The following is a 12,925-nucleotide window of genomic DNA, read 5'->3' on the forward strand; positions in this document are numbered from 1 at the left end:
CAGCCTTCATCCCACAGCATGAGATGATGCCTGAGCATTGCACAACATCAAGGGGCTTGGCAGCTCCCCGCATCCTGGATCCTCTTTGGGACAGCCAAGTATCACCAACACAGAGAGTACTTGCCAGCTTGTTGAAACTGATGCAATAGCTGGCTCAGATTTTCCAGAAACATTAGCTTACTACCCCTCCTCGTAAATTTAACCTCAACTTTGCTCACATCACCTTTGTGCTCATGTGCAGACGTTCATTAGATTGCACTTTTACTTAGGCAGAAGCTAACAGCCAAAATTACTTTTCCAGATAGGCCCAAGGCTTCATGTATTAAAAATACTGTATGGCAGAATGCAGGAGGCTGACAGAAAAGAACATGACTCCCCCAAAGCTCCTTGTGCTAAGAGGAAAATGAGTGCAATTGGAGAATTTTCTAAACAGGACATGGATGACGCTAAGAGTTTTTCTGCAATAAACTACTCTAGAGATTTCTTCCAGGAATTCAGCAAAGAACGAACTAGCTGAAAGTGGCTAGAACTCTCTAATCCTTCTTATCTGACATTTCTTCCTAGAAGAGCATGTTTTATTCAAATCCACTTCAGCCCTAAGCTCGTTTCCTAAACGCATATTTGAAACAGTGTCATGACAAAAACACCTCTGAGTCCTCCTAGCAAGAGTCAATCCACACAGGATTCTAAAAGAAAAAGCTTTCCCACATTTTGACATAACATCCACCACTGGAAAGAGCAAGAAATTTGGCTTCCTTTGTTGCGTTCTGCATTCAGCTCTGGTGGTCTGGTTGAGGAACAGGGGCAGAAGTGTGCTTGATGAGATAATTAGCAAAAGCAGTAAAGACAGTCAGGAATGCAAATAAAACTTCCATCTGTAGCAAAGATGAAAAACAAGTTTCGCTCCCCAGAACTGAAGAATGGCGACAATCACGCTGTATGTTTACAGTCAGCAAGCCCATGGTTTCTCATTTATCAACCCACACTAATTGGATTATTAAAAAAAAAAAAAAGGCTTTCTGAGCCTCACAGTGATTTTTCCTTGCATTTGTATCACTGCCAGTCTTACAGTACATGAAAACAAATCAAAACTCCAGATGCAGTATGCAAGAAGTTTTAGCGCAGAAAGACTACAGAGCTGGGAGCTTCTTTCTCCACTAGCCCATTCTTGCAGCCCCACAGACTTAAGCTGATTTGGAATGGGCACTTACAAACAGTTCTATATGGGGAAGCAACGTTCAAGTCCTGGATGGGTACGGGGACTTCGTAAAGAGTTTGTGTGCAGTTCTGAGCACCAGAATATATGAAGGACATACAACCATTAGAGAGTGTCCCATGGGAGAGCTATGATGATGGTGATGGGTATGGAGGGGAAGACATGAGGTGCAGCTGAGGCCCCTTGGTGTGCTCAGCCCAGAGCAGAGGAGCTGACGGGAGGCCTCATGGTGGCTGCAGCTCCTCACAGGGAGCGAAGGGGCAGCTCTGAGCTCTGCTCTCTGGTGACAGCGACAGGGCCCGAGGGAACAGGCATGGAGCTGTCAGGGGAGGGGCAGCTGGGGGTTGGGGAAAGGGTCTGCACCAGAGGGCGGTGGGCATGGAACAGGCTGCCCAGGGCAGTGGGTGCAGCCCCAAGTGTCGGAGTTTAAGGAGCACTTGGACACCGCTCTCAGACACAGGGCTTGAGTTTTGGGTGGTCCTGTGCAGAGCCAGGAGCTGGACTTGACGGTCCTTGTGGGTCCCTTCCAACTTGGGATATTCTGTAGTAGTTGGTTCTATGGTTTCTTTAAAAATCGCTAAAGAAAAAAGTAAATCCATAAAAGGAGAATTATTCAAACTTCCTGTGTAGCCAGAACACATCTCTGTAGGATCACATGAAGCAACCCCAAGACCTTCCCAGCCCTGAACTCATCCATAACCAAGATTATACAACTCAGCAAAGTAAGACTAATCCCTTTCATAAGCTTACTGCCATGCAGAAGCAGCACGCTGCTTTACAGTACGACCGTTACACAAGCACCTAGTTCCACTACAGGAGCAATGCTGCCAGACATTGCGGCAAATTAAGCTACAAGCTGTAGTGAGAACCTGCCCCAAGAAGCAAGGGCATGGGTACCACCACGCTCCTGCACTCAAGGTCTGAGCAATATGGCCACCATACTGCTGTCTAAAAGACCTGTCCAAAGTCACTTCCTTCTTCCATGCTCACACTACCCACAGCAGTCATAATGAAAATGCATATCCTCCTACTGCTAGTTCCGTCTACAACACAGCTCTTTTTTTTTTTTTTAATTCTTCATAAAGATATGAAGTGTTTGACTTCACAGCTGTAAGGCAAATGACTGACACTACTTGAGAAGGTAACTGTGTACAGAGAACAAAGGTGTGCATTACACATTTCCTATAGCCACCCCAAACCAAAATCTCCCTTCACCCATAAAGGAGACTAGAAAACAATACATGAGGAGTATCTCTAGGAACTGGGGCTTTGGGCTGGAGAAAAGGAGGCTGAGAGGAGGCCACATCACCCTCTACAAGCACCTGAGAGGAGACTGTAGTGAGGAGGGTGTGGTCTCCATTCAACAGATAGCATGTAGGACACAGCCCAGGTTGTGCCAAGGGAGGTTTAGATTGGATATCAGGAAGAAGTGCTTCCTGAAAACGTGGTTAGACATTGGAATGGTCTGCCCAGGGAGATGGTGGAGTCCCCATCCCTGCAGGTATTGATGAGACGTGTGGACGTGGCACTAAGGGACACAGTCCAGTGAAGGAACTCAGTAGGTCAGTGATGGTTGGACTTGGCAACCTTGAAGGCCTTTTCCAACCTAAATGGTTCTTAAACTATTCTACAATTGGAGTGTCCAAGTTACAGCCACTACTTCATGAGTAGCACTAAAGCTACAGCTCTGTCCCCTTGCCTTTCCTCCTAAAAATACAAGGATGTGGAACCATTCACTTCCTTGTCCTAGAGCATACTTACCTAGATACTTTCTGGTCCAGGGGAGACATCAAGGCAGTTCCTTATTTTCTTCAGTTGAAGTGCTAATACAACACAGTTGACAGATCAGCTGAGCTATTAAGAACACATAATTTCTAGACAAGTTAAGTTCTCTCTGGGCCTTGGTTCTTTGCCTCTTGCTGTCAAGAACACCCTCTGGAAAGAATTCAGACTTAAGAATACAGATTTTTTTGTATGTTTGACAAAACACTTTGGATTCCCAATGGTTTTATTTTGGGCTCAGTGAGTAATTCCTCAACTAGGAAGCTCTGCATATTATTTAAAGCTGGACTGTCATCATCACTCTGCACAGTTAATCACACCTCCCCTGATTACTCAAGGGAAACGCTGTAAGAGAAGCTGTATTCTGCCTAGAAGAAGAGCTGTAATAAAGAGGGTATAGTTAACTTTGTGCCCCGTCTTCCAGACTGTACCTCCAACTTAATGAGGCAGAAGCAAGTCAGACCAATTACATTACCCTACGGCTTAGTTTACATTCCCACAATTGTAAAGCCAATGAGAACCTTCTGTACAAACCAACTAAGTGGTGAATTTCATGGTACAGCACAAGTCCTTAATTCAAGATTGTTCAGAGTACAGCTAAATGTAATGGATTATCCACATTTCCTATCAAAATCCTGTCTTTCCACATTTTTGTTAAATGTTTTCCACTCTTTCCAGATCTGACTGCATGAACCAGCACCTCCTCCCCACATTGTCAGTTTCCACTCTACCCCTTGGATATCTGGGCACTGTCTTAGGTGACATACCCCAACTCTATCTGTGGCTTCTTGGCACTAGTATAATAAAACTACCGAGGAGCATACAAATGTGACTCATTTTCAATGTTTACTGGTTCTCACAGCATTTAGTTAGGGGTTCAGGTAAGGTTTTCTAACAAAGCCTTTTCTTAGAGAGGACAGTAGATTCAGTTAGAATCAATGTACTCGCTCCAAGAGCAGGTAAAAACCAAAATACTAACAGAATAAAGTATTAAGATATAACAAGCAAAACCAACACAAACCAAACCCAAGAGGTCAACATTCGTGATTAATCTTCAAAAGACTCAAGCAGATGTCCACATGCCCCATACAAATGCACAGCTGAGGTGCACACAAGTCAGTGATTGCAAAGAGATCCCAAGATCACAGAAACCAAGATCGATTTACAGCAAGATTCGCTATCATAATACAACCTCACAGATGATTATCTAGTTGCCTTTTCTTTTTTTGCTTTCAATCAGCATATAAACTATATTTCTAGCAGTTACTTTTCAAGTTTCAATTCAAGTTTCTTTTTTTTTTTTCCAGTTAAAGTTTATTATAGTCTAGGATTTCTGACTCTCTGCAAACTGCAAAAAGGACCTTCTTGTTTCTTAGTTACTACTTCACTGCTTTTGTCCTGAAATACAGCAGATCACATAACACATTTGTATAAGAGAAGAGGAGTGGTGAAGTAACCCACTCATCTTCAGATTAAGAAGAGCAAGTCAGTTCCATAAATGTCTTCTTGCAAAAGCAAAAGATACCTTTGTTCCACTTTATCTCAGTAAAAGTGAATATGCTGCTCTTTTAAGAGCTATGTGAATAATCCTAGAGAGCAAACTATGCCTACACGCAAGAAAATTTGAAGGATTTTGTACTGTTTATAGGAAATTACGTCTAGATGATACAGAGAGCAGGAGGGGAGTAACTATCCTGAGTGGTGCAATAACTAAGTTACAGGAGCATTCTTAACTACTTTTAAAAACACCTAAAGATCATCTCCTGGTGATCACTACAGACACACCCCTGCCCACCATGCATAGGACTCAAGTGGTCCTTGGTCTTGCAACCCTGCAAAGCCCCTGCCTTAAGCAGGCCCTTGCAAATGGACAGAACTGTCAGGTTCAGCAACAGGATTTGAGCTTTAAGCTGTCAGCTCTTCAAAAATCAAGAGCAATACAGGTTCCTTCTTCAGAGGACTTCACACATTTGCAGAAGCTGTAAATACTTCATGTATGACACAATTTTTTCAAGCAGTACCTCAGTATTAAAAAAAAAAAGTGTGTGCGGAGTACTCTGCAAAATATTTTAAGTTTAAAATAACATTCAGTGTACACAGTTTCTAGGTAATCTCTTTACGTATTTTAGTGCCAATGTAAAACAGAAAAAGCAAGTTTGGGAGACATGTTTAATTTAGGCAGATTTCAAAAGGTGCTTTTATAGAAGGATGGAAGAGTTCCTTTTTTAGCACAACTTCTCTAAGAAGAAAGCATCTGCTATTTTTTGCAGCATGCAATTTCAGAAAGACTACCTCTCATTCTTCATTTAGAAGTCATACTTCAGTAGCTACAAAATTAAATACTTTTTTGATGAATTATTAAAATGACTGAATTATTTGCCATTCCAAGAGTCATGACAGTCATCTACCAGCTTTTTTCCTCCCTTTGTTTTTGTGCCTTTTCTTTAATGGTTGGTACAAAGTCAAGAGACATTTCTTTACTATTGGAAATCAGAAGTGTTCCCAAGGCATACTGTGAGAAAGGAAGATTCGGTCAATCTCTTTTTTTAACCACATGAGAAAGACAGATGACCTTACCTTTGATAGCAGTCTTCTAGAAATAGTGCACCAACAAGAAAAGACCATTAAAGTGCACTAATGCACATAATTCACATGCAGGGACTGTGGATGATCTCTTTGAACAACGCCTCTTCAATGCAAGCATACCACTAAGAAGCACAAGTCCTAAGAAAACAGCAACAATAAAAACTATGTCCTATATCATCAGTCATTTTTACAGAACATTTAAGCACAGCTTCCTAAACAGATTAAGCACAGCTTCCCTGTGCAGACACAGAGGGGACTCTGCAGTTCTCTGCTTTTTCTGACTGTGATCAGAGTGGCCAATCTCTCAACCACCACTCCTATGGCGTGACAGCAACAGGAGGCTGACCAAGAATTGTCATCAGCTTTCTTCCTCAAATCTAAAAAATCAACTTGGATGCAGGCTTGGAAAGCAGATGCCCCAGCAAATCATTTTTGGGATCACTTGCCCATAGCCTTTTTTACTCACAGCTGTAAGCATTCAGCCAGACACCAGGAATGCTCTGGTGGAAGTTCATTCATTCACACTGTGCTTCTGGAGAAGCAGAAGTCCCCCACAACTTGGCTTTCACCTGGCAGGAACATCCATGGCAGCTGTTTTGGAATCAACTTCTACTGAAGCATTGCTTAAAATAAGAAAGTCTGTATGGAAGGTCAAAGACACTTATTTTCTATTCACAATTTCTTTTTTTCCCCCTCCTATTTAACAGATTGATGTAAAGTCACACCCAGCCTACAAAATCAGACACAAGCTGTTAGCAGCTCCCTCACAGCTGGGAAACGGGCAACTCACACTTGCCCTGCACTCCGGAACAGATGAGCTGTTCTTCAGCAAGCTAAGTCTGGGCTCCAAAATCTGCATATTGTTAGCAGATTTAAGCCTGAAAGCCAGTGTCAGTGAAAATGCAGATGTTCATCCTCAGTATTGATGTAAAACTATGGGGAGGGGGAAGGGTACAGAGTGGAACATAACTGAATTCGTATGCAAAAACACTGACATGAACAAACACCAAACATGTATACAGAAGAGGGGAGATGCAATGGGAAAAGAGCAGAGGAGCCGAGGGGAGGCCTCATGGAGGCTGCAGCTCCTCACAGGGAGCGGAAGGGCAGCGCTGGGCTCTACTCTCTGGGACAGCGACAGGGCCCGAGGGAACAGGCATGGAGCTGTCAGGGGAGGGGCAGCTGGGGCTTAGGGAAAGGGTCTGCACCAGAGGGCGGTGGGCATGGAACAGGCTGCCCAGGGCAGTGGGCACAGCCCCAAGCTGACAGAGTTCAAGGAACGTTTTGACAGTGCTCTCAGACATAGGGTTTGGATTTTGGTTGGTGCAGTGTGGAGTCAGGAGCTGGACTCAATTGCCTGTGTGGGTCCTTTCCAACTTGGGATACTCTATCATTCCAAGAATGTGATTCCAAGAAGGCCATGATGGCTTGCAGATGCTCCACCCTTGATGCTCTGTGCAGGCAGAGAGGGCACAGCACAGTACATGAACCATAGCGTACTACAGAAAGCAGTGCACAAGATAGAGGTGCAGGGCCTAGCACTCAACAGCTGTCCAAAAAGGCTAAGTCTGCTGGAGAACAGGCACAGCTTGCCTGAGGTGTTGTCCTCATGAGCCTGAGTCTCCCTTTATGGCACTCTTCTACTGCCTCCCGGCTTGCTTTCCCCCCCCTGTAATTGAATTCTTATTAAGGGAGAATTCATTGGGTGCCAAATAAGTTTCCATGAATGGCTTTACCACAAAACAAATTAGTGCTGAGTGGCTGCATTAGGTTTTCTTTTGGGTCAGGCCAATTTCTGGCGAACCTCTGCTGAAATGAAAAGAAGGGAAAAGAAACCTCTCTCCCCTGAGGTTCACTCAAGAGAGGCTGAGCCTCCTCCCACCACCAAAGCCCAGGAAAGCACCCAGTTTTGTTTATAGCCATGCTCCAAATACTACCCCATCTCTCAGGGCCAGCATGCTAGTTTGCACCCCAGAGATGGAAGTGGCAGCACCAGGCACACATGGCAGCATTCCACCCACATGTCCTCCAGCACTCCACCTCTCTTTTGGCCCTTTATCCACTGGAAATGGAGATGTGCGGGCAAGGTGGCCCTCTCTGTAGGCTTGGGAAAAAAAAAAAACGCCTTGTACCCAAACTAACCCATCCTTAACTCCACCATGGTCTTCAACCTCAGCAATCTCCTACAGTCTTATTCTGAACCCCTCGAAGGGGATAAAAATAAAGGAGCTGGGCAATCTGAGTGGATACGTGCATCAGCAGTCCCCCAGAAGAAACCTAGTTCCGCTGAAGCTGGTGCAGGAGGCAGCCACACACTCTGAGCAAGCATTTGTAGGCTTATTTATAGGAAAGCCATGGGATGCTAATAGGCTGCCTCAATAGGAAGAAAGGCACGGACGCAGCTGAAGGAATGAGTCACCAGTACCCAAATCCCCTTATGGTCTCTGTGTTTATTTGCTTACTAGCGTGCTCTCACCCTGAGAAGAGCGCAGTCTCCTTCAGATTCGTGCTGAATCTAATTTTAAAGCCAGAAGACTATAGCACCAAATGTGCAATGAGCTCCCCCCTGGTCTGCACGAGACAGACTATTTTTCGATAAATACTGCTCCCTGAGAATGAACAGTGTAGATGTATCCCTCCCCTGCTGTGATGTAGTCTTTGGCCCTATAGTTACGCACCTTACATGGGAAAAGCCTTACTCGTTAACTTCCCTAGTAAGGGACAGCCACCTGCTACCTCTGTAATAAGGATTTGCTCTCTGGAAGGACAAAACAAAAATAAAACCTATACATTCAAAAGCACATCCACAAAATACCTGTTAATTTGTCACTGAAATCCAGCCACCCTCAGTCTCTGAGAGCACACACACGCACACCTGTACTGCTCCCAGACAGTTCTGTCCATGTCCATAAGACCAGCAAGAGAAGAGAGAATAAACTGAGGGGTGGCAAGGAGGAAATCCACCTCTGGTACCCCCACCTCATGTGCCTGAAGAGCAGCCAGAGTGCTGGGTATTGCCCAAATGGCAATGCTGGATGTTGTGATGACTGAGCGGCACAAAGCTTGGCACTGAGCGCAATCCAGCTGGAAACAAATGCTTCCTTTCAAGTGGCCTGACACGTGCTTGCTTTGAAGAAGCGGTAATTAGATACCTTGCAACAACAGAGACCTATTCTGATGTCTGTAGCAGTGAAAGTGCCTGCCGCATTGTGTAAGCGGTGGAGATAACCAAACTGTGGCCTTCTCAAGAGGACCAGGAGGAGCATGTCATAAAACCAATTTTCTCAAAAACAGTAACAGAAAACCCCACACTTGAACCTCCAGCAGAATCCTTCAGAATAAAGACAGAAGCAGCGGGGGCAGTGCAAACCTGATAGTTAAGGACAAAAGGATGAACGTATCCGAGGTCAGGAGTAAGATTCAGCAAGACTGACTAGTTCCGCTGGAAACAGCCACAACCTTGAAGGCACGTGGGTATCTTTTCCTATCTGAAACAAGGAGCAGGTACTCCAGATCCCACTGGGAAGAAGAGAACTACAGCACACTTGAAGCACCCCAAGGATCAAAGTGCAGATCGGAAGACAAGAGGCCACAACGAGACTGTGAGAGGTGGATTGTGTTTTTGCAGTGGACGTTTCCAGTATTTTCTGTAAGTAGTGTAGGCCCTTACTGAACTTATAACCTTCCTGCGAAACAGTTATGAGTTGTTTTTCACAAAGAAAGCTGCTGAACAGAGTAAAGCTGAGATCGAGACGTTCTGACTTAGGAAGAATTGAGACAGGCACAAGATAAGGTAAATACGCAGGGTGGGGAGAGGCTAGCACATGACAGAACAAATGTGCTAACTTTTGGAAACATTGCCCTACCTCCACAGAAAAGTGAAAAACGTACCTAAAAACAGGTTGGTAACATGTATCGTAGCAATAGTGTCGAGAAGACTGTGAGCCTGAGATGCTCAACCAGTGAGTGCCAGGAGATACGCTACCTGCGTCGGACCCAGGGTACATAACGGAATGGATTTCACTGACTAGGCGCGCCATTTCTCCCTCGCCAGTAGGGGGCGTGCGCCCATTATTGCAATAATGAACAAACATTGCTACTTCACGAAGATCTCTGCCTAATTAGAAATCTTTGATTCTGAGCATTTTCCCCTCGCACGACCCAACTGCTAACAGAAGGTCCGCTTTAATGTTACAAATGTTGTCACACCAAGCCACGTGCTGCAGGGACATGGGAGTAAAATCCCACTGAGCCACAGACCAAGAGGCCTGGAGTCTTCTTCACCAAAGGGCTCACATTACCCACATGTCCTTCAGCCTCCACTCCAGTTTCTGAAAAGCCACGGATATCTTCACTGCCATGACACCCAGCAGCAATGGAGGCGGAAGAGGCGGTACCTGTGATGGAAGCTTAAGACCTTCAGAGCTCTGATGACAGCTTGGCCTAAGCGCAACCACAGCCTGAGGGCACACAAGGGGAGGCTGCAGACTTTGGGGTGGGGTGGCTGTCCTTCAGCAGCATGGATCTGGACTTGCAAACCGTCAGTTACTTCTGGTGTTAGGGTTCTGAAAGCCAGCAAGATGCCTGCTGTTATTCTCACAGGGATAAGCCACGGTGACGGCATTACCTCAGGACCCTGAGGCACACAGCCAGGGCTGGAGGACATGCTGCAGGGACAGGCACACCACGTCCCCCTGGGCCACCACACAAAGAGCAGCATGGAGCATGCTGCTGCCACACCTCCCTCTCCTGCCTCTCCAGCTATTTTTTGGGATTTTTTTTTTTTTTTTTTAAAAAGAGGCTGCCTTGCTAAAAACTCCCTGTGACCTACATTGAGCCTCTCCCTCCCTCTGCTTCACCTTCCTTCCCAAGCTCTCCATCCTGCCCTACTTTACCAGAGATTACTTCAGCTAAACCGTGTAATAGTTTTATGGAGAGCGCGGGCTGTGGAGGAGCCACGAACAGCCGGACCAGCCATGCTGCACGCAGCCCTCGGCTTCCCACTGCCAACCAAGAGCCGTGGCGAGAAAGAAGCCTGCGTCCAGGCATAGCGACGCGCTGCTCACCAGCGCAGAACAAAGCCAAGTGCCTCAGCCCCTCGCTGAGACAACGGAAGGTGGGGGCGAGGGACGCAGTTCTGCTCAAAGAAGGAAAAGGAGCTCCTCCACAGAGGGGGAACGCTGCTTTCTTCACGTTTCATTCGTCTCGGTGAGATCTGCCCGCAGGATTTCGCCTCCGTAACGCCACGGCGGCTGGCTCTCCTTCCTCCCCCACCGAAGCAGACGTCTATGGCGGGGGGGGGGGGGCTGTGCAGGGATCCCAGCTCCCAGGCCCGTGCCTACGCCCATACACCGTGCTACTACGGGGCTACAACCAATGCAGAGGACCCACCTCCCACAGGCAGCCAGGGCTGCCCCCCCCCACTCCGGGGGGCCCTTCCATTTAAACCCCCACTCCTCCGAGAACACCAGGCACAAACGAACCTAAGGAGGTAGAATTGTCTAAAGAGGTTACATTCAAAACACGGGCTGATGCTCTCCACAAGTCACAACGTTGATTTATCCCGACACGGCGTTACGACAAAAATAATCTGAGCCTTCCCACCTATTTATATGTTACTGAGTGCTTTCGATGGCCGCGTCTGGCTGGAAACACAGCGGCACGCACCGAGCGCTCGCGGATCGCAGCCGCCAGACACGGGGCCACGCCGCAGCCGGACGCCAACGCGGCCGCGCACGCTTCCGTGGAAGATGGTTCCCCCACAAACACGAGAGGGGGTTTTCTAGAAATGCTGCATAATGAGTCATCAACTGCAGGCGGCTCAACGCAAGACACCTTCCGAGCGGGGACGAAAATAACCGCGGGACAAAAATAGCAGCTCCCCGCCGGCCGACCGCGGGGAGGGCTCGTTCTCCAAACTTGCGGCCGCAACTCCTTCCCGCTCCCGGCCCCCCCAGCCGCCCCTCCCGGCGCTCCCCTCCCGCCGGGCTCCTCCGTCTCCGGCCGCGCCCCCCCGGCCGCCGCTCACCCATTTCCAGCGCCTGGTTGTACTTCTCCAGCGCGGCCGGCAGCTCCTGCCGCTCCCGCAGCTCGTCCCCCTCGGCGCGCAGCCGCCGCGCCCGGCTCTCGGCGCCGAACCACTTCTGCAGCAGGTTGCCCAGCACCACGTTGACCCGCGGCCGGGCGGCGGGCGGCTGAGGCTGGGCGGCGGAGGGCTCGGCCGGGCGGCGCGCCCGGTGGCAGCGGCCGCAGTCCCCGGGCTCGGCGCAGCGGCGGCAGTGGGTGTGCCCGCAGTGCAGGGTGACGGGCTCGCACAGCAGCCGCCGGCACAGCGGGCAGGCGAAGAGCTCCGGCGGACGGCAGCAGGCCGGGTCGCCCAGGGCTTCGCCCTCGGTTCCGCCGCCCTCGGAGCCGAGCGGCGGGGGCGGCAGGCGCAGCTCCTTGTCGCGGATGCTGAGCGCCAAGCTCTCGGCCAGCTCCCGCAGCTCCTCGGGCCGCAGCCGCGCCAGCCGCGCCGCCGCGCCGTAGGCGTCCAGCGCCTCGGCCATGCGGCCGGCCCGCGCCAGCGCGTCGGCGCGCCGGAGGCACAGGCCCCGCTCGGGCTGCGGCAGCTCGGCCAGCTCCGAGCCGTAGATCTCGGCCGCCAGCTCGAAGTTGCCGCCGCGGAAGGCCTCCTCGGCCACCTGCAGCATCTCGGCGCACGGGCCGCCCGAACCGCTCCCGGCGCCGGCCCCGGCGGGCAGCGCGCAGGGCCCCGGGCCCAGCTCCATGCCGCGCGGCGCCGCCGGCCCCGGGCCGCCCTACTCCATGCCGGGCCCGCGGCGCCGCCGACTCCGGCTCCTTCCTGGGAGGGGACGGCGACGGGAAGGGAGGGCGGGCCGGGGGCGGGCCGCGCCGCAGCGGCGGGGGGCGGCTCCCGGGCGGCGGACGGCCGGAGGCGGGGGCGGCCCGCAGCGCTACCCCGCGAGGGGCGGCGCCCCGGGGCCAGGTGCCCGTCCTCTGCCGAGTGGCTCTCGCTGAGCTCGGCCTTTTCCTTCCTCTTCCCGCTTCCTGGTCCCGGGCTCTGGGGCTGCTCCGGCCTTAACCGCCGGCCCTGAGGCCCGAGCACTGAGCCCCGGGGCTGGGCTGCCCGCCGTGTGGAGCCGCGCTCTGTACGGGCTGGGCTCGGTGTAACGCCCGGTGTGGGTCGGCTGCGCTCGGGAAGGGTGCGCTGCGCTTCCCGAGAGCCGAGCACGTGTGCTCGCCTGAAAAAAAAAATAATAAGGAATAAAAAAAACAATAACAATAAATTGCCGAGCCCCGGCTCTCAGAAAAAAATCCTTTTCTGTAAGCGGCAGCCCT

The 12,925-nt window shown here is 49.9% G+C and overlaps 1 protein-coding gene across 1 annotated transcript in view; it reads right to left on the bottom strand.

The window, feature by feature from the left end:
* The window catches only part of LONRF2 (LON peptidase N-terminal domain and ring finger 2), a 34,568-nt gene extending 22,211 nt beyond the window's left edge, over nt 1-12,357 (bottom strand). Inside the window, exon 1 of the mRNA XM_021413280.1 lies at nt 11,613-12,357. Coding sequence (XP_021268955.1) covers nt 11,613-12,354 — 742 coding nt within the window. The 5' untranslated portion in view covers nt 12,355-12,357. The remainder of the gene's footprint in view (nt 1-11,612) is intronic.

This window comes from Numida meleagris, chromosome 1, assembly GCF_002078875.1.
Source record: "Numida meleagris isolate 19003 breed g44 Domestic line chromosome 1, NumMel1.0, whole genome shotgun sequence".
In the NCBI taxonomy this organism is placed as follows: Eukaryota; Metazoa; Chordata; class Aves; order Galliformes; family Numididae; genus Numida; species Numida meleagris.